Source organism: Phoenix dactylifera, chromosome 16, assembly GCF_051530095.1.
Source record: "Phoenix dactylifera cultivar Ajwa chromosome 16, Ajwa_hap1_PhDact_Kaust_v1.1, whole genome shotgun sequence".
Taxonomy (NCBI): Eukaryota; Viridiplantae; Streptophyta; class Magnoliopsida; order Arecales; family Arecaceae; genus Phoenix; species Phoenix dactylifera.
In genome coordinates, this window is record NC_143205.1 from 22,363,712 (window position 1) to 22,381,434 (window position 17,723).

The window sequence follows — 17,723 nt, forward strand, 5'->3', positions numbered from 1 at the left end:
GCCATGCATTATGGAGACATTGCTGCAAAAATAATTCATCCAACATTTTTCGGTTTTGCATAATAATGGTCCATAATGTCTCCGGTCATGCTTAGGCATGATTACGTAATAAAACGCGAGTGGAACAGACTTTCTTAAAACAATATAAAAATAACTAAAAAAATATCTGCCACATTGAGAAACAGCTCATCAAAAACAAGTCATCATCAAAGTCGTCAGATTTTAGTGAATTTTAAAAAACAAAAATTAAAATGATAGATGAGGACAAACATTGAAGAAAGTAACTTATATTAGTATAAACTGAGAAGCATGGGGAAAATTGCACATCAATCCTTCCGATGGAATTCAACCTGATGTAAGCATTATAATTTGTGAAAATCCAGTCAAACATTCATGAAACCACTGCATCACGTCAGAAACTGACTGGTCTGAACCAGCCATCCAAGAATTTGACTCACTAGCGAAAGGGAACAAAGACAAATCATAAATACAAATATCTTCCAAGAGATGCAGGCACCACCTCAAGAAAACAGCATCCTGCACCTCACAGTAGTTCATGGGACATTGTTATCTTTACAGGAGTTCATGTATCCTTTTACACTTCAATGACAATAAACATCTATAAGCCTCTGCTCTCCATCTCCTAACCTAAATATGTTTTTTTACTGGCATTGCTGTTGCCTTAGGTATAACTTGAATATAGGAGCAAATATACATGAAGAGAAAATCAAAATTCTTATTTAGACAGGCCCGTCATTTATTTACATTAAGGCCACAAGACAAACTTTCCCATTTTATGCTGAAAAGAGGGACTAAGTAGCTGGCAAAGCTAGCCTCATTATCTGTACAAAAATTTCACTACTTCAGCTCCCATAGTTTCTCATGAAGAACGTGAAGAGATCCCAATGCGCCTTTCTGCAGAGTAAAACATACATTTCAGTTAATAAAAAGTTAGACAGTAGTAACTGGCATTTTTGGTCACACAGACCATGCAGTGCAAACAGTCAAAATTTTTACCTCCCGTGGCAATAAGCTTTTCAACACGGGCAACGATATGTTTCCCATACGTGTACCTCTTCAAGGCATTCAAGTGAACCTTAATACGTGAAAGGATCAGTTCCCGGTTTTGATCATCACAGGTCTCAAGAACCTTCTGTACAACATAGTTAGCGAACTGATCTTTCATCATCACCTGTCAAGCCATTTCAGATATTCAAGTTTATCAGTTGGAGGGTGAAAATTGTGAACGAACAGCATGAAAACCAATGGTAGGCTGCTGAGAAGAACTTCCATGAGATAGAATTACCATATTTTTGTTGTCATCATATAGTAATAACCATATGTGTTAAGTGAACAAACCAATCAGTTGCCAGAATAGGGGCACAATTTTCACCAAGTAATATTCATTATGTTAGCCTAAGAGAGATTGTAAGGACACAAGAGCATAAAGATAATCTGATGATCTCATTTCCCTGTTCTAGTTTCTCTCTCGCAGTCCAAGTATGCACGTTTCCAGCAAATTAAACCACTCTCACACAGCAAAATTACGTATAGATGTTTGTAGTAGATTAAGTTCATTTCTAAGAAAAAAAGGTGAATATATAGTTCAATTGTATTTTCAGATGCAAAACCTATTTAGAGCTTCAAGTGAAACTGAATTCGACTCGATATTGTCATGTTCTCCTGCCTAAGTAGCCACTTTACAAGCTTACACAAGCATTTTGACTAGAATAGGCTTAAGTTTTCAAATTATTAGAATAAACTGGTTTGCTACAAGTTTTCCTTGCATATAGTTTGAAGTGATATATCATAATGGCTTCATAGAACTGCAAACCAGCTTATTTCTAATAAGGATCCACACAACTGTTCACAATCTTGTTGTATCAGAGCTGCAACACTTGAGATTAAAGCCACAACTAACCAAGAGGCCTATATGCAACTTCTTTAGCCACAGGTGCAAGTCCTTGATTTGTGCAATTGGATACAACAAAATTGAGCTTTTACTGCAGGGGCGTGAATAAAAACCCAATGTAACTTCCCCCTTCTCTATCAACAAACCCATTATGTGAAGTAAGGTGTTGATATCTTGATACAGCTAGTTAGCTTGCAGCCAGCTAAAATGTCCTATATTTTTCAAGCTTAACTGTTGAGATCTTGATATCATTACAATGGTGAGAATATTCCACTAAATGATTTGCTGGTGGAGCTTTGAGTTCTAATGCACTGTTGTTGCCCTTCATCATTGCGTACTGCACTGCTTTGAATCTTGGGTAGACATGCTTTAGGTTTTTTCCTATCTTTCAATTAGAAGTGTACGGTCCAATGATATGGAGAAACTGTCACGTAACTCCAGGCAAGTCAAGGTTGAGATATCCATCGCTTAGTTGCTCCATTGCTTAGTTGAATCAGCATGAGTGTAGGGGGCTTGTCCTTTAGGGTTTTCACCATCATTCAACCAGAAGGTACTCATGGTGCTAAATTGCGAAGTAAGGCAAGCCTAGTCAAGGTTTAAGTAAAGTACATTTTTTCTGCAAAACATGCACAACTTACTGTAACATGGTAATGTTGAGCATTATTAGACTTTGATGTGAAAATAAATACAAGATTGTAAAAGGCATATTAGGAAACCTAAACCTATGATAAGCTAGATATATCTAGAAAATAGTAGATTATCAGTCAAACTAACTTTCTGAATATAAAAACCACCTTTGAAATGAAAAGTTTGGCCCTTATATACATGATGAACTAGAAAGTCTCCCAGGTGGCTGCTACTGCTAGCAAACATAGCTGGTTTCCACAAAAAAGGTACATATGAAAAACTCTATCAAATTCCCTCAGATATGCATGTTGTTGCTGATCAAATATCACATGCACGTGCACACATAAGCACATGCACACACCGGTAGCTCCAAATAGTTGAAGAATTGTTTGTGAAAGATAACAAGTTTTACAAGAATATCACGCATCACAAACTTTCATTTAATTAACACTAGCTATGTCGATACCATAGCACTATGTAACAATCAGCATATGATGAAAAAAGATGACAGTGTTAGCTCATACCAGGACTATGCATAAATGTGGTCCCAAGATATGGACTTCTGTGGGGTGGGTGAGTCAAAGACAAGTTGACATTACAAAATACTCCAAACCATGGTCTTGTGACACCAACTTCGATCAAAGCACAACTATAAAATAAGATATTTCTTAATGATAAAAAAACAAGCACCAATACGATCTCATACAGGTATCATTCAATAAATTGGCAATCTGTATCTGCTCCAAATAAAAAATTGCAATATTTACCTGTAAGGGTTCATTTTCATCAGTTGAACCAAGCATCTCATTTATTAGGAGTTGCCGTTCCTCCGGACTCCCATACGTCAAGCACTTTTCAACAACATTGGAAGCAAATTTCTGCTGGCTCATCTTTACTATCTGCCCAGTAAGCTTGCTAATTATAGTAGATCGTTCTTCTGGTTTACCATGTTGCAGAACATGCTAATATAACCAAGCAGGAAAACCAAGTTAGTCAACCATTACAAATGAATAGTATCTAAATAAAATAATCCTGATGGCTATACTTAGATTGTTAGGAATACTGATATACAATCACGGCAAGTATTAAATGAAGAAAAGCTTCAAGCATAACATGCTGAAATTCCCACACAATGATTGACAAGCACTTGTAAGAAACAGCCCAACTGGAAAAGGTACTACAATCATGGAAGGAACCATGAGCAAGAAGTCAAAATCTTGTAAATCAAATAGTTCAAAGAACTGTCATGCGTGTGCATGTGAGCAAGCCGAGAGAGAGAGAGAGAGAGACCAAAATACTGTGCACCTCAGACTATAAAACAATAACCAACACTAACGAATAACATTCAACTCTGAAAAGCAACAAAATATAGCTATAACCGGTTCCGAGGTTCCCACTTCATAGCCGATTATGTTCTATATTTTGCAGGTCAACAGTGTTTATATCCGGATACTTCTAAGAAGCAACAAAAACGAGCCACCATGAACATGGAGAATGATAAATGAAAAAGGCAGCCATATTCAAGACTTTAAGAGGTGAAGTAACTGTTGCATGGAAACAGAGTTTGAATGTACCAAACAGACAACTGATCAATTTGTGCAAGGAGAAATTTTTGGATCTAATCATTTCAACAGATACTTGTTTCAGAAATACAATCTACTGAATAAAACCTGTGTATGAAAATAAGCTACACCAAAAACATAGAAAGATTTGGCCCCATTTACATTGTCTGGGGTAATTTTTGCAGCTTAAATAAACAAGAAGCAACCTTGTGAAGTTACATGCATAATTATAGTGTCGTGGACAAAAGTAATTGTCAAAACATACTGAATTGTAACTGGTTCCAACTTATGACTTTTCTCAACCCAATATATCTCTTACTTAACAGTGCTCCATATGCCAAAGAAATGAAACCACAGAAGCAAATTGCTCACTTAATTTAGCAATGCACGAATGCACCATCAGATGTCTCTGCAGGTTTCAGAGCAAGATTTAACTATTCAAGGAAAACTTGAACATTCCAGAATTGAGCAGCTGCTGTCTTAACTAATACCTGAATCTCAAAGAATTGCTGCAGAAAAGAAGAGTTTCCCCTAGTAGATTATATTTTTGTTTGTGCCATCATAGTCCGATATATTAGATTATTGTGGTCACAGAACGAAAATAAGGTATCCATCCCGATCTCTCTTCATTAGTATTTCCACAATTAGGTCCAAACTTCAGTCTAGTTAATGCAGGCATAACATTAGCTGAAGTGTTTTTGCGATTGAGCTAGTGTTGAAATCTAAATCATTGATTCACTATTAAAAGAATTCTGTTATTAAGCATCATCTTGATAACCCCAAATAACATAATGGAGGTTTTTTTTATCCATTTCTTCAAAACTTTCAGATATATATAAGTTAATTCAAATGGTATTCTTATATTTAAATAATATAGTTCAATTTAACTCTATTAACACAAGTGATATATTGAGTAGTTAATGTATATAAAATGAACACTGACATAGTTGAATAATGCTTGCTGGTCATGGTTGTGTTATTACACATATATCTTCATATGCAAATGCAGGTAAATAGAACTCCTAGTCGTTTTTACTTCTCATACCTCTTTCCTCTCTACCCTGCCACCCTTCAGCTTCTGCAAACCTGAATGCTAATTCATATGGTTCTTAACTAAAAGATCCTGTTTCAAAGAAGTGGTCAAGACACACTGGAAATTGAACCTTCATTTGTAGGCCTTGCTTCGTTATACATTTGATAAACTATCGAAGATGGACCATAATAATGACAGAGGACGACTGCTAAGTTTGGTTAGGATGATAACGACCTGATCATTCATGCAATGAAACCAATATTAACTAAGCCCTATGAAGGATTAATAGTTAACCATACTTCAAGGAAAGCAGAAAGGGTTGAAGTTGAACAATATTTTAACTGTTATGATCCTAGTCATACTCCCTTTGATTGTACAACTTCAATAAAATTATTAGTGTTCTAGCGAGCAAGACAGCATGACAAACTTGGCTATCATCATCAATATGTCAGCTTACACTAGGAATGGTAGAACCAATTTCACCAACCCGTCCCAGATAAAGTAATCTCCATGTCAAGGCAACAATGTGGAACATGTGATCTATATAAAAAAACAGACAGAGAAAAAAACAAACTGACATTGTCATGATAACCTTACTGCAAAGCATGAAGCTCAAAAACCAACCCAGCCAATATAACCTTTGGTTAAGAGAAATGTTCTTTCCAATAATATAACACAGAGAAACAGTAAGGCAAACATATCAAGCCAGAAGGGAAAAAGACCCTACTTGAATGACATAATTTCCATATTGGTCTTGTGCTAAAGAACACACAGATTGGAGGATCTCATCCATCATAATGCTTTGTGTTTTCGGATCATCACAGTGCTCAAGGACCCTCTGCCAGCATTAAACATCCATCAAAGATCAAAATCATTAGAAAAAAATGAATGAATGAAGGGATTTTATAGGACCTATAAATGATAAGTTATTTTTGCACCTGAATGACCCGGCAACCATATGGATGGCTGGAGAGTGCAACAACATGTCCATAGAACGATGATATAATAAACTGGATTCTTTCTTGGGGAATGCGTTCGATGCATTTTTGGATTACATGGTTACCATTCTGATCTCGAACACATTTCATGATTGATCCATCAAGCTCTAACACCATTTGAGTCTGCTGATCTGCATCAACGACTTCTAATGCCTGCAGCAAAGCAAATAATTGAGCTTTCTCAAGGTGACACCAGATGTTTCAGGACCCATCATTGATCTTACGCATAATTAAGAAATATTAGATAAAGAAATAGTATTGCATGACACAAGTAATCACATAACACAAGCTATGATAAGAGTAGCACATGCAGCTACCAGTATTGGATACACATGCACATGTATTTAAAAATCAATATGAATATCAATATAAAGGAAATATTTCAGGTCATAGTTGTGTAGAAAAAAAAAGAAGTTTAGTGTTGGAAAAATGCAGATTTCATAAGGGTAGAATGGAATATAAGTTCAGTTAGAAAGCACATGATGCTTGGGGTAAATTAATGAACGTGCACATCTACATACCGATGCCTAGGTGCCTGCCACCTTCGAATTGTTAAAGACAACCAAGATCCAGAAGCTTTAGATGGATAGTTGGCTAACCATTCACATAATTCATAAGGCCATACAGCTAGGCATTATACATATAACCATAAGTGACCATTCCATAAATTTTTCGTCAACAATTAACTGACTGAAGAAACCAGACATCAACAGAAGCCCCTCTGCTCCCTCTCATTTTTTTTAATTTCTATTTTTCATTCTTTTCAAAGCACAACTATTTTATTCCCATAGACTGTCAATGCTTCTAAGTAACAAGTATATAATTGAATACACGCAGGAGCCGAAGATGTTATGGGGCTTCCTGTTACATCACTGAACATGATTCCAAGTACTCAAGATGTTGTGTCTGGAAAGGTACATGGGACTTCATATTGCTTAACCAGGACCCTAGATGTCATGCAACCCAAAATACTAATAGGACAAATCTTATGAGCAAGAAATGCTATTGTTATTACTTTTCAACATTTCTAATCAATTATACTTAACTGGTCTCAATAATCTAAGAAAAATAATTTAAATTTTGTAGAACTTAATATTTTAGTATTTAGTCTTACATCCATTACGCATGCATATTTACTAAAAATCTTTCATTCATCATTATTAAGTTGAAGAGATCATGCAACACTCTCAACAGTTCGTATCAAAAACATTGAATGGTCCTAATAGGAATTAAGCAAAGCAAGATTCACAATTAGATACAACAAATAGCAATGCAGAAGACTTGTTAAAGTTATGGAATGTATTGCCTCTACCCTGAAAGGAAGCTCCAAGAGACAAAGGATGACTAAGGGAATCTTCAAAACTGTTAAATTGAAAATATTGATTTAAATGTTGTTTAAATTTAGAGAGGTAGTGATGGAGGACCATCTTCCATGTGTCGGGCACTTTATGCAGTCGCAGTCATATCCTAAACTGTCATTTTGGCCCTCTTTTGAGTCCTTTTATTTTTTGGAAAATTAACAAGTTGACAGATGGCAAAATCCTAGTTCTATGAAGGGATAGATTATAACAGTGAAGTACATGACAAACAAAAATCTCAAGATTTTTAACTAATTGAAATGCAATTCCTGCCACCATACAGGCTATTATTTACAAATTTTAAAACTATTTATATTAACACAGAAAGAGCAATTATAATAAGACAAAAGGTTGATAAATAACTAAATGTTGTGGAGAATGAAGTAGGTGCTTAGCAACAAGTGATAAAATAGCTTGAGCTATAACATTTAAACCTATTTACATAAACAAATTACAGTTAGCAAATATGTTTAAGAACAAAAGATGGCTCATAAACAACATAAGCCAAATCGAGCTTCAAGCAAACTGGAAATCACAAAGAAATATATCTGATGGAACATCCTTGTCAAAATTCAAGATAATAATGAATTTCATAGGAGAAAAGGATTATGACCCAACCTTCTGAATTACTCTACAACCATACATTTGAAGAGTGAGAGGCAAAACATGACCCTTGACTTGACTTGCTAGCTGCTTTCTCTGGATTTCAGTACCATGTTCAAAGAACTGCCAATACAGGTGATGATCCACAAGTTCAGAATTTTTTAAATTATAAATTTATGTAGCTAATTGCAAAAAATAAAGACAACATACTTTCTGTATAACATAATTTCCAAAAACATCAGTCATCAAAGCACGAGCTTGAGGAAGTATCTCAGGAAAAATTTTATTCTTCTCTTCGACCAACGCAGTTTCAAGTTTCTGTTGAATAAAACGACTTCCATACTGATCCGCACTAGAGAAGGAGAACAAAATAATCAGCTATCCACCCATAATCACTTTCACTGACATGTAAAATGAGAAAATATATATGGGAACAACAAAATAGTACCTGAATTCAACTACATGACCTACAATATCTGAGAGTTCAAATGACCTAGTTTTGTTGTTTTTTAATTCTTCCAACAACGATGATGCATAATTCTCTTCCATAACTCCGTCTTCTCGGTTCCATGATCCCATGGATCCAACAGCAGCACTTCGCATGAAGGAGGGGGAACGTGACAAATGCTCATTTTGCATTGCAGGATTCCCAGAGCCCAAAGAAGAGAGAACAGAACTAGATAGCGGACTTGCCGGATATGGCATGCCAAGACCAACAGCATGACCACCAACGAAGCCATGATTTAAGCTACCAGATTTCCCGAGGAATGGCATGCCATACTGCAATTTCTGCTGGGCAAGCAATGCTCCAAGATATGCTCTTTGATACTCAGACAAATCCATATGTGAAGTACCAAGATAGTTCCTCCCTGAGGAAGCAGCATGTATGGCAGCATTAGAAGTGTTATGTAAATACTGTGCATATAGGGGGTCCATAATTGGTAACTGGAAACCAGATCCCACTTGGTTTCCATTCATATTCAGATATGGTCCTTCTGCAGTTCCTGCTACTGTTACACCTGCAAAATTAAAGCATATGCACAGGTGTTAGGGTCAAAGAAGCCGGCACAAACTACACTTTCATAGGGTTTGGGGGAAGGAGAATAGAGGCTACCTGCGTCAAGATGACTGTTCAACATTGTTGGTGTCCCATGACTGACAGAATAAGCTTTTGAATTAGATCCAATGAAGTCAACATTTGTCATATTAGAGTTCTGATATGGATTATTAGAACCTGTGGAACTGGTTGAACCCATAGAAGCTACTTTCTTATAAATATTTGGATATGGTGATTGCTTTGGCAAGTTGATTTGCCCATTTGAACTTAATTTGCATGAATTCAGATCTGTTACATTACCATTTTTCTTGGAAAGATCATTGTATGCCAAAAAAGGAATAGATGGAGTTTTTAGTAACTCTGCCTCAGACTTATTTGTGATTTTCTGCTGCAAATATTGTCTATGATCACTAGGCATATTGAACAGCAATTCAGATTGATCGGCAAACTCTTGATGAAGCAGTCCGTGAACATGACTTTCTCCATCTGTTATTTGGTTCTTGGATAGGCTTAAATTAGACATAGCATCTGTCAAATCACCACAATCAGCCAAACAAGAGGAAACACCACCTAAGCCATTTGATCCAACTACGGGCTTTGTATCACTATCCCTATACCTTGCTCCCCCAGGAGGAACTATGGGGCTTGGGGCCCTCTGAATTAATTGAGGATCAGGTGTTGTACTTCTAGATAGAGAAGATCCAACAGCAGATGCAAACGAATGAGAAATTGATGAACCAAGGCTTTGGACCCTAACAAGACCAGAGGAAGTTGCTCCAGATTGCCAGCCATCAATAGTGTCTGCCGCATTACGAAGTTGCGTTAGATGCAAATCAGGAACTCCTACTGGATCAGCATTGTCAAAAGCATTACGACTAACTGGGCGTGAAATATGTGGAGACAGAGAAGTATGGTGGCCAGGTTCTTCCTGCAAGTAAAACAATTTTCATATGATCAATGCTATGGAAAATCAGAAATATCCAAACTAATGGTAAAATTCAGTTCAGAACCTGCAAGCATTACTAAGCCAACAGAGGAATAAAAGCATGGAAAATCACACCAAGATCCAGGTAACATGCAAGAAAAGAATTGAATAAAGTGAAAATCAAAAGCAAAAAGTTAATCTGAAGCATTATTGAATCAACTTGTGGTCTAGCCACATGGCTGAAGCAACTAACACAGCCAACTATAGAGTGCAGTGTTGCCGAGTCAGATAGCAGCACAAAATAAAACTGATGTTTAGCATGTTAGATACAAAATAATGTTCTTTAATGAGTCATTGAAATGCAAAAAGTGGGGGAATGGATCAAGAAGCTCTTTCCAGAACAAGAGAATTGAGACAGCTTTCATTTCAAAGGGCTTGGCTTTTGATGGAAAGAGGGAAACATGAACAAAAAGGAAAAAAGAGGAGGAATATTGAGGGAAAAGGGGAAGGAAAGTTGGAGAACAGCCACAATGTCCGGTAAACAGTGCCATGTCAATGGAGCTATAATGCAAGAGCCTTTACTAAATATTTACAATTCAATTCGATCACGAAGGAAAAACTTATTATTTGAACAGTACGCAATCCAAGTTCACTCTTCAACATCTAGATCTCTACCTTGGTGTTTGTATCCAAGGTCCACAGGCAAAGCTTTCTTCATTAATTTAAGCTACAGATGAAAAAAATGTATGAATTAACTGTGGACAATTTTATAAGATTTTTGTATAACTCTTTTAGGATTCTGCAATGCTTTGGAGAGCAGAACCAGCATCCAGACACCCTAATATATATATAAAAATAATATTCAACCATAAGGCAAAGTAGCCACTACATATATGAAGCCATATGTCAGGAAAATATGAGTTATAATTTGGTTAACTAGCTTTTCTAGTGACAAGGAAAAATCTACATGTTTGGAGATGAGTGTTGTCCGCCTGCCCAAATTTCCATCAATTATTATGCAACTTAGGCAATCGAGAAAGTTATTGAAAGTGGCGATCAAACAAAAATTATTACCTGACTACAATATCTAACACCAATTTAGCTATGAAGTTACATCTTGAAGGTGGTTTCTTCATTAGACGATTGGTGGATACATAGTGGAACTTTTATAGACATGGTTTCAAAGTAAGCACATAATAGGCTACCAAGAGAAATAACTATGGTGGACTCTAGGAAAATATGCACCAGTAATAGCTATCTCTAAGCTCTTCCTGTCTAAATTTATCATGAAGGAACTTGAATTTGGTATTTGAGGAGTGTCCTGGCAGATGCTATTTTCTGACGAATAGTTTATCTGAAGGTTCTAGATTTTGGGTTATTAACATGTTGGACACTTGGGAGACTTCATGACACTACATACCATCAAATTCTGATGCCATCATCATTATATTTCCATCTTTGGAGGTTATTATGTCTAACATAATAATTAGCAATCATTTTATTAATTTTTATGAACTTAAGCAGCATATGTAAGCTCATTATTCATTACATGCATCAGGGTTGGAGGAACCGGTATTGGGTACCGTACCAATTTTCCGGCGAAACGAGTCGGTATAGGCCGTGCCGGGCCCGTATCGAAAAAAAAAACCTGTCGGAGCCGGAAAAGGAGAAGAGAAAGAGAGAGCGAGCAGGGGAGAGGAGAACAAGCGGCAGCGGATGCCGACGGAGGACCGTGGGGTCCAAGGGGGGCGGAGGTTGCGGCCGCGGCCCCTATTTCGAAAGAAACAGAGAACCCGGCCGCAGCAAAAAAATTTGAAAATTTTTAAGTGAAGTCAGCAAATCGCTTGCCGACTTCACTTACAAATTTCGAAAATTTTTAATTTAAAAATTTTTTAGCCACGGCCCGTTCCCTTGTTTCGAAAGAAAGAAACATGGGACGCGGCCGTGATCTCGGCCTCCGCCCTCCCCCCCAGGCCCTCCGCCGGCGTCCGCCGCCGCTCCTTCTCTCTCCCTCCCTCCCCCACTCGCTCTCTTTCTCCTCTTCTCCGGTTTCGGCAGCAAGCCGTTTTTAAAGCCGGAACCGTACCGGTGAGCCACCGATATGGCTTGGAATGGACGGAACCATCCGATTCGGGACGGTTCCACATTCCATGACATGCATATATCACTGGTACGGCTCGGAACGGACAGAACCGTCCAGTTCGGGACGGTTACGCATTCCATGACATGCATGCATCTGATACATCAATATATAGTTACACATACATATACAAGATACATGCATCTCCCTTTATCCAATTTTTAGAAGATCATTGTGTTGGATTCTGCTAGACACTCGGAAACTTGACATCCATGTTATGTGTCCAAGTAAGATTGATGATGATATTGCTAGATATTAGCGTTTTAGCCTCTTTGGGATTATTTATTTGTCAGCCAGATGGAAGAAATCAAGGTTTGCCATATCAATGTGGACCGCCCCATACCAAGTGCCCCCATACTGTATCAGTACTAAACTAAGATTGCAAACCAACCCTCATACCTGGCATATCAACACTATATCATCAAGCTACTAATATATGGTCCAGCATCGAAATTGTGATCCTTGAAAAAAATATAATAAAATAAGGAGAAAGAAGACTTTGATGTGTCTTATTAGGTGTGCATGTCTTTGATGTTGTCCCTAGAGTATATAGAATTTTTCAAGGGGAACTAGAAATATTTCATCCCTATACTATTGGACACCTTCTCAACCTTTTGCAATCAATATTATGGTCACCATCAAAGATTGCCGCTATAATTTGGCAATCACATTTTACCCATGAATTACGAAAAGATATATCGGAAGAGAGAAAATAGGCCTACTTTAGAGTCTGCCTAAGGCAGAACTCTACTGGGAGAACAGTATCAGAGATAGATATGTTACTTCTCAATGAGAGAAAACCAATTTATAGGGCGAAAAGAACAAGTTCCAATAGATAAGAAATCTGTATCATTTCAGGTGAAATATGAAAGTAGAGAAACAGGAAACTTTGCACAGAGACAACCAATGGAAAGAGAACTCATGGCCTAAAAATCCATAAACTTCACATAAAACAAAGTGAATTTTAGACTGTCATTGGGATTCCATTTTTCATTGAACTTAAAAAGAAACTTTAAATGAATAAAACGGGAAAAAATAATGGACAAAGTGTTAAGTGTTATAATGAAAATAGGGCTAAACGCAAGAATGGAATAACAAAAGAAAGCCCTGGAAAATAAGGGAGTAAAATCAGTAGAACTAAAATGAAGTACCAAGAAAAAGCAGGCCCGGAAAAAAAAAGGCAACCAACTACAATGGTAGATGAAATGACAAGACATTTATAAAATGGTATTATCAATACCTGTCTTTGAGACTTCAAGAAAATTGTCCAAAATTGTGTTATCAACACCTACCTTTGAGACAGAAAAATATCCGAGATGGACAGTCTAATATACCAAAACAGATTCCAAGACAGAAACACAACGGATAAATAATAGGACACCATGCAACTTTACGTGACCAACAGAAACAAATGCCCCGTAGAGGCTCACAGACCTGCAAAGAACTTTTCACCAATCAAAAATCATTAGTCTAAAATATGTCTTAATTTCACTCAACCTAGTTTCCATCAGAGAAGCTGATTGCAAGAAACTTTATCTCAACACTTGTAATACAGATCGTGCAATCAGTCAACAATCTAGCACGTAGTAAAATTATCTTTCCCGACTATAAAAAGCAGAAGACGGCCTATCATTAAAATAGCAGAAGATGGCTCATTATTAAGTTACACAGCCATAAGCAAAAAATCACATATATAATAAAATGCGATACTTCTCGTAAGGAAGAAGAGAGGGGAAAGGACCTGCAAGGCATCTGCAAAGCTCTTTCTCCTTGTGCCTAACCCAACGCCTGGCAACCCAATAAGCCCATCAGTGCTCCGGTCGAGCCACTCCGCTGACTGCTGCTGGGACAGCTTCTGCGGCACCCCTCTGCTTGGCTCGACCATCTCCCGTTCCGCATCACGCATGGGGAGTCCCGGCTGCAAAGAAAAGAGAGAGCTGCTGCTCCCATGACCATCCCCCGATTCCTTCCTCCTCATATCACCAATCCCTCCAAAACCAGCACGGAACCTCTGTGCCGCACGCCAGTCCTCCTTCGATACCACGGGAGGAGGAAGCCTGGGATTCAAATTCTCATTGGAGTAATAGTAGGATAAATAGGAAGGATGCGATCGGATCTCTTCCTCAGACAGCACATCTCCGCCATCCCCGTCATCAAAGAGACGGGCCTTGGCAAGTTCGGAGGGGCCGAACATGCTCCCAAAAGCGGTTCTTGATCCCTCCACAGTCGGAGGAGCGCTGCCACTCCGGAAGATATTGATCTCATCCCGCTCCAGATCGAAATCAGCTCTACCCTGCTGCTGCTGCTGCTCACGAAGCAAAGCCTCGAGATCCTTCTCGAAATCGTCGAAATTCCCATTCGTTAGGGTTACTGGCGCCATCTTGACGGAACTCCCCGTTACCATCCTCAACACCCTAATTTCCTCAACAACAAAGATACCATATTTCTAAAAAGAGAACCACAAGAAGGGAGATGAACCACAAAATCTTGAAAGAAAAAAAAAAGATCGGATCGGAGGCTCGGAGCTCTCACCTTTACGAGAGTCTCCTCATCCGATAGGTCGGATATGGCACCTACAACGCCTTCTTTAGTTTGGATCGAAAGATGGAGCCTTTCTTATTAAAAAAACAACGGAAGAACAATCAAGAAATCGGGATTTTTGATCGATCCGGGCTGAGTCAAGGGTGAATTCAAGAAACAGAAGAACCTAAAGATCTAAACTTTTCCGATCTCGGATCGCCGCGAGGGAGAGAGAAAGATAGGATCTAGGGTTTCTGAAACCAAAGAGATGGGAGCAGGCTTGGAGAAGGGCAGATAGATACATGAGAAGGCGTTTGGCGCAAAGAAGGAAGGGGCAGGAGAAGAAAAACGGCTCGAGGACGAAATCGAAGACGGCTTTGTATGGTGGACGCTTTCATCCGTTGGATCGACTTTGGAGGGCCTAAGATCCTCGGTTCGGTGCTTTCGTGGCCCCGAGGATGCTCCGGCTTTATTCAACGCGGCACGTGCGCACCTGATAGAATCACAGCCGTCCATTTGGTCGGGGAGCGGAAGGAAACTTCCGGAGGACAGATCTTCTCCGCGCATGCATGCGACAATGCCTATCGGCCATCCTGGGCTAGGCCTCGACCACGAGGCGCCGTTGGGCCGATTGGCCCGAGCAAGCGATACGGCCCAGTTGTAAGCCTGAAGACCAATCCAAGAAGTCGGGCTTAGGTTCAGTCCGCAGTTGGAAATGAATGCAATGTGTTCCGTTTCCAAGGACCCAATAAGACGGCCCACTTGGCCATGTTTTGCACCAGAGGAGAAAGAATCCCCTTGTCGTTGTTGTTGTTTTGTTGTTGTTTTGTTTTTTTTTTTTTTTTTTGGCCAGGACGGATAACTCATACTGACGTGTACAAATGCATCCAATAAAATCAAACTGCCGCTTTTTCTCTACAAAGCTAATAGGAGGTGATGTCATCGTAGAAAACCTGGGCTACAAGCCTCACCAACCTGACCAAAAATCCAATCTTTTTGATCAAGAAAACGTCAAGAAAATGATACAAACGTCGATCGGATCCAGGAATCATTGCAGTAATTGATCGAGAATTTGGGATAGAAGCAGATCGAGAGCAAAAATCGAATCAAGATTGAATCTTGATCTAGAAGCACACTGTTGAAGGGTTCCAAGCTCATGGTGGACGAAGATTTGAGGATCATGGAAATCCAGGCTTCTCGAATCCTGGCAGATGGGGAGAACTGTTATGTTAAAATGTAGCCCGAATCAAAGAGATTTGAGGAAAGTTGGACGTTAATCTCTTTCCCAAACAACCTAAATAATTTAGATGATGTAAATTATTTCTCGATGTTTACTCTCTTCTTGGTAACAAGAATGGATGAGAAGTCACTCCAGAATTTTCTTTATTCAGCCTCTTTCAATTCAAATCATGCTGCATTGATTCAATTTCGTCAATTATTCTTAAGAAAAAAAATATTGTCAATTACCAATTTGGATTTGGATCCAGAGGTGACAAATATGATATTGTTTTTTAGATCTCTGGAATTAAGATATAGCACTCTGCAATGTTTTGTTTTTTCTGAAATTCAAAAAAATGGCATGTCATCCCATGACCTACTGAGATTTTATGTCATTTGCTAAATAATTATGCTCATCACTTATGACAAGATTTTTTAATAAAAATTGATAAAAAATTTATTCCACATTTTCTTTGTGTATACTGAGAACTCATTTGGTTCGCACAGAATGAAGAAAAGTATAACCAACAGAAAAATAAAAAAAATAAAGAAGTAACTTTTTCAGGAAAATAATTTTTTTATATTTTATTGAAAAAAAAATCATTTGAGATATAGAAAAGTCCTATTTCCTCCAACTGAGAATTGTAGTAATTTTTTTTTTCAAAAAATATCTTTAAATTTTTAGATAGAATGTAATAAAATCTTTTTCTTTATTAATAATATAACATGTATTTTACATAATTTTTCTGAAAAAAAAATGCTTAACCAAATATAACCTATTATAAAATATGTCACTTTTTTTATTATCAACTAAATATATAAAAATTACTTTCTTAAGCATCAACTATTCTAAAAAAATATTTAAGTAAATAAAAATTTGGCAGCTAAGTCCTCAGAGAGAGACAGGCATGCTACTTTTACTAGTAATTCTAGCGATCTGACCGCTAATATTTTCAGGACATGGTACCAGCGACCTGACTGCTAAAACTTTGAGGACTTACCATGTCAAGCTCATAATATCTACGAAGTAGAAGGCCACTAAATTGGAACGAACAGTTAGCAAGCCAACTCGAGAAAGATAAGCATGATTAATGCTCTTTAGCCCAAAGATCCGAGTTTCCTTTGCAATAAAGAAACATGAACAGCAGCACCACTGAAGACATGCTTCACAACCCCTCTTTTTTCTCTCTTTTTCCCCCAGAAAACACATCCCTCTTACGGTGGTAAGCAAGTTATCCTGCAGTGACACCCATATATACGGCATATTTTGTTTCAACTTGTGAGCAAGTTATCCTACAGTGACACCCACATATACCGTATATTTTATTTCAATTCCAGCACTACTGAAGTGGAGGATACAACCACCTTTTCAGATTATTTTGTTGGCGCATGCCTGCAACTGGAACAAGCTTCTTAGTTTCTCATATTCAGCGGATAGCAAACTCACGATACATAGTCGCATGACAACAAAGAAAAAATCATCAAGACATATGCACATTGCCTAATTGTGTAATACGTACCGCATGGAATTCCAATATAACCACAGTTTGCGAGCCCTCAGAGGAGTTCTCCAACATAACTAAAATGTCTGGAATTACCGATTGCATCAAGGGGATTGGTACTGATGTAGATTTTTCTCCCAATCGTGTTCCATGGCAAACCACCAATAGCATTACCCAAAGGATGCAGGAGAGTCTTTTAATCAGGTAAGAAATCGAACCTGTCTTGAATATGACTCAGGTGCACGAGTATATTTAAATACAGAAACAT

The 17,723-nt window shown here is 38.0% G+C and overlaps 1 protein-coding gene across 4 annotated transcripts; it reads right to left on the bottom strand.

Annotated features, from left to right (window-relative positions):
- Positions 1-463: 463 nt before the first annotated feature.
- Positions 464-15,178, bottom strand: LOC103714873 (pumilio homolog 1-like). 4 transcript variants are annotated; one of them, XM_008802311.6, is made up of 11 exons: positions 14,748-15,178; positions 13,957-14,629; positions 9,208-10,078; positions 8,542-9,112; positions 8,304-8,445; positions 8,109-8,216; positions 6,073-6,285; positions 5,862-5,972; positions 3,307-3,501; positions 1,018-1,192; positions 464-915 (listed from the first exon to the last, which is right to left on the bottom strand). In XM_008802311.6, exons 2-11 carry the CDS (start codon positions 14,617-14,619, stop codon positions 881-883), a joined length of 3,084 nt encoding a protein of 1,027 aa, XP_008800533.3. In that variant the 5' UTR covers positions 14,620-14,629; positions 14,748-15,178; the 3' UTR covers positions 464-880. The 4 variants fall into 4 exon arrangements, with proteins under 4 accessions (XP_008800533.3, XP_008800534.3, XP_088568245.2 ...); XM_008802312.6 differs by having other exon boundaries at positions 13,957-14,661; positions 14,748-15,071; XM_088712119.2 differs by lacking the exon at positions 14,748-15,178 and having other exon boundaries at positions 13,957-14,741.
- Positions 15,179-17,723: the final 2,545 nt, after the last annotated feature.

What these genes read in the sequence shown, in the direction of transcription:
- LOC103714873 (XM_008802311.6), bottom strand. Translation starts at nt 14,619, where the DNA reads ATGGTAACGGGGAGTTCCGTCAAGATGGCGCCAGTAACCCTAACGAAT. An exon ending in GAACAGTCATCTTGACGCAG is followed by an intron (nt 9,113 to 9,207) that starts GTAGCCTCTATT and finishes TTAATTTTGCAG; the next exon opens with GTGTAACAGTAGCAGGAACT. An exon ending in GGTCATGTAGTTGAATTCAG is followed by an intron (nt 8,446 to 8,541) that starts GTACTATTTTGT and finishes CTCCTTCTCTAG; the next exon opens with TGCGGATCAGTATGGAAGTC.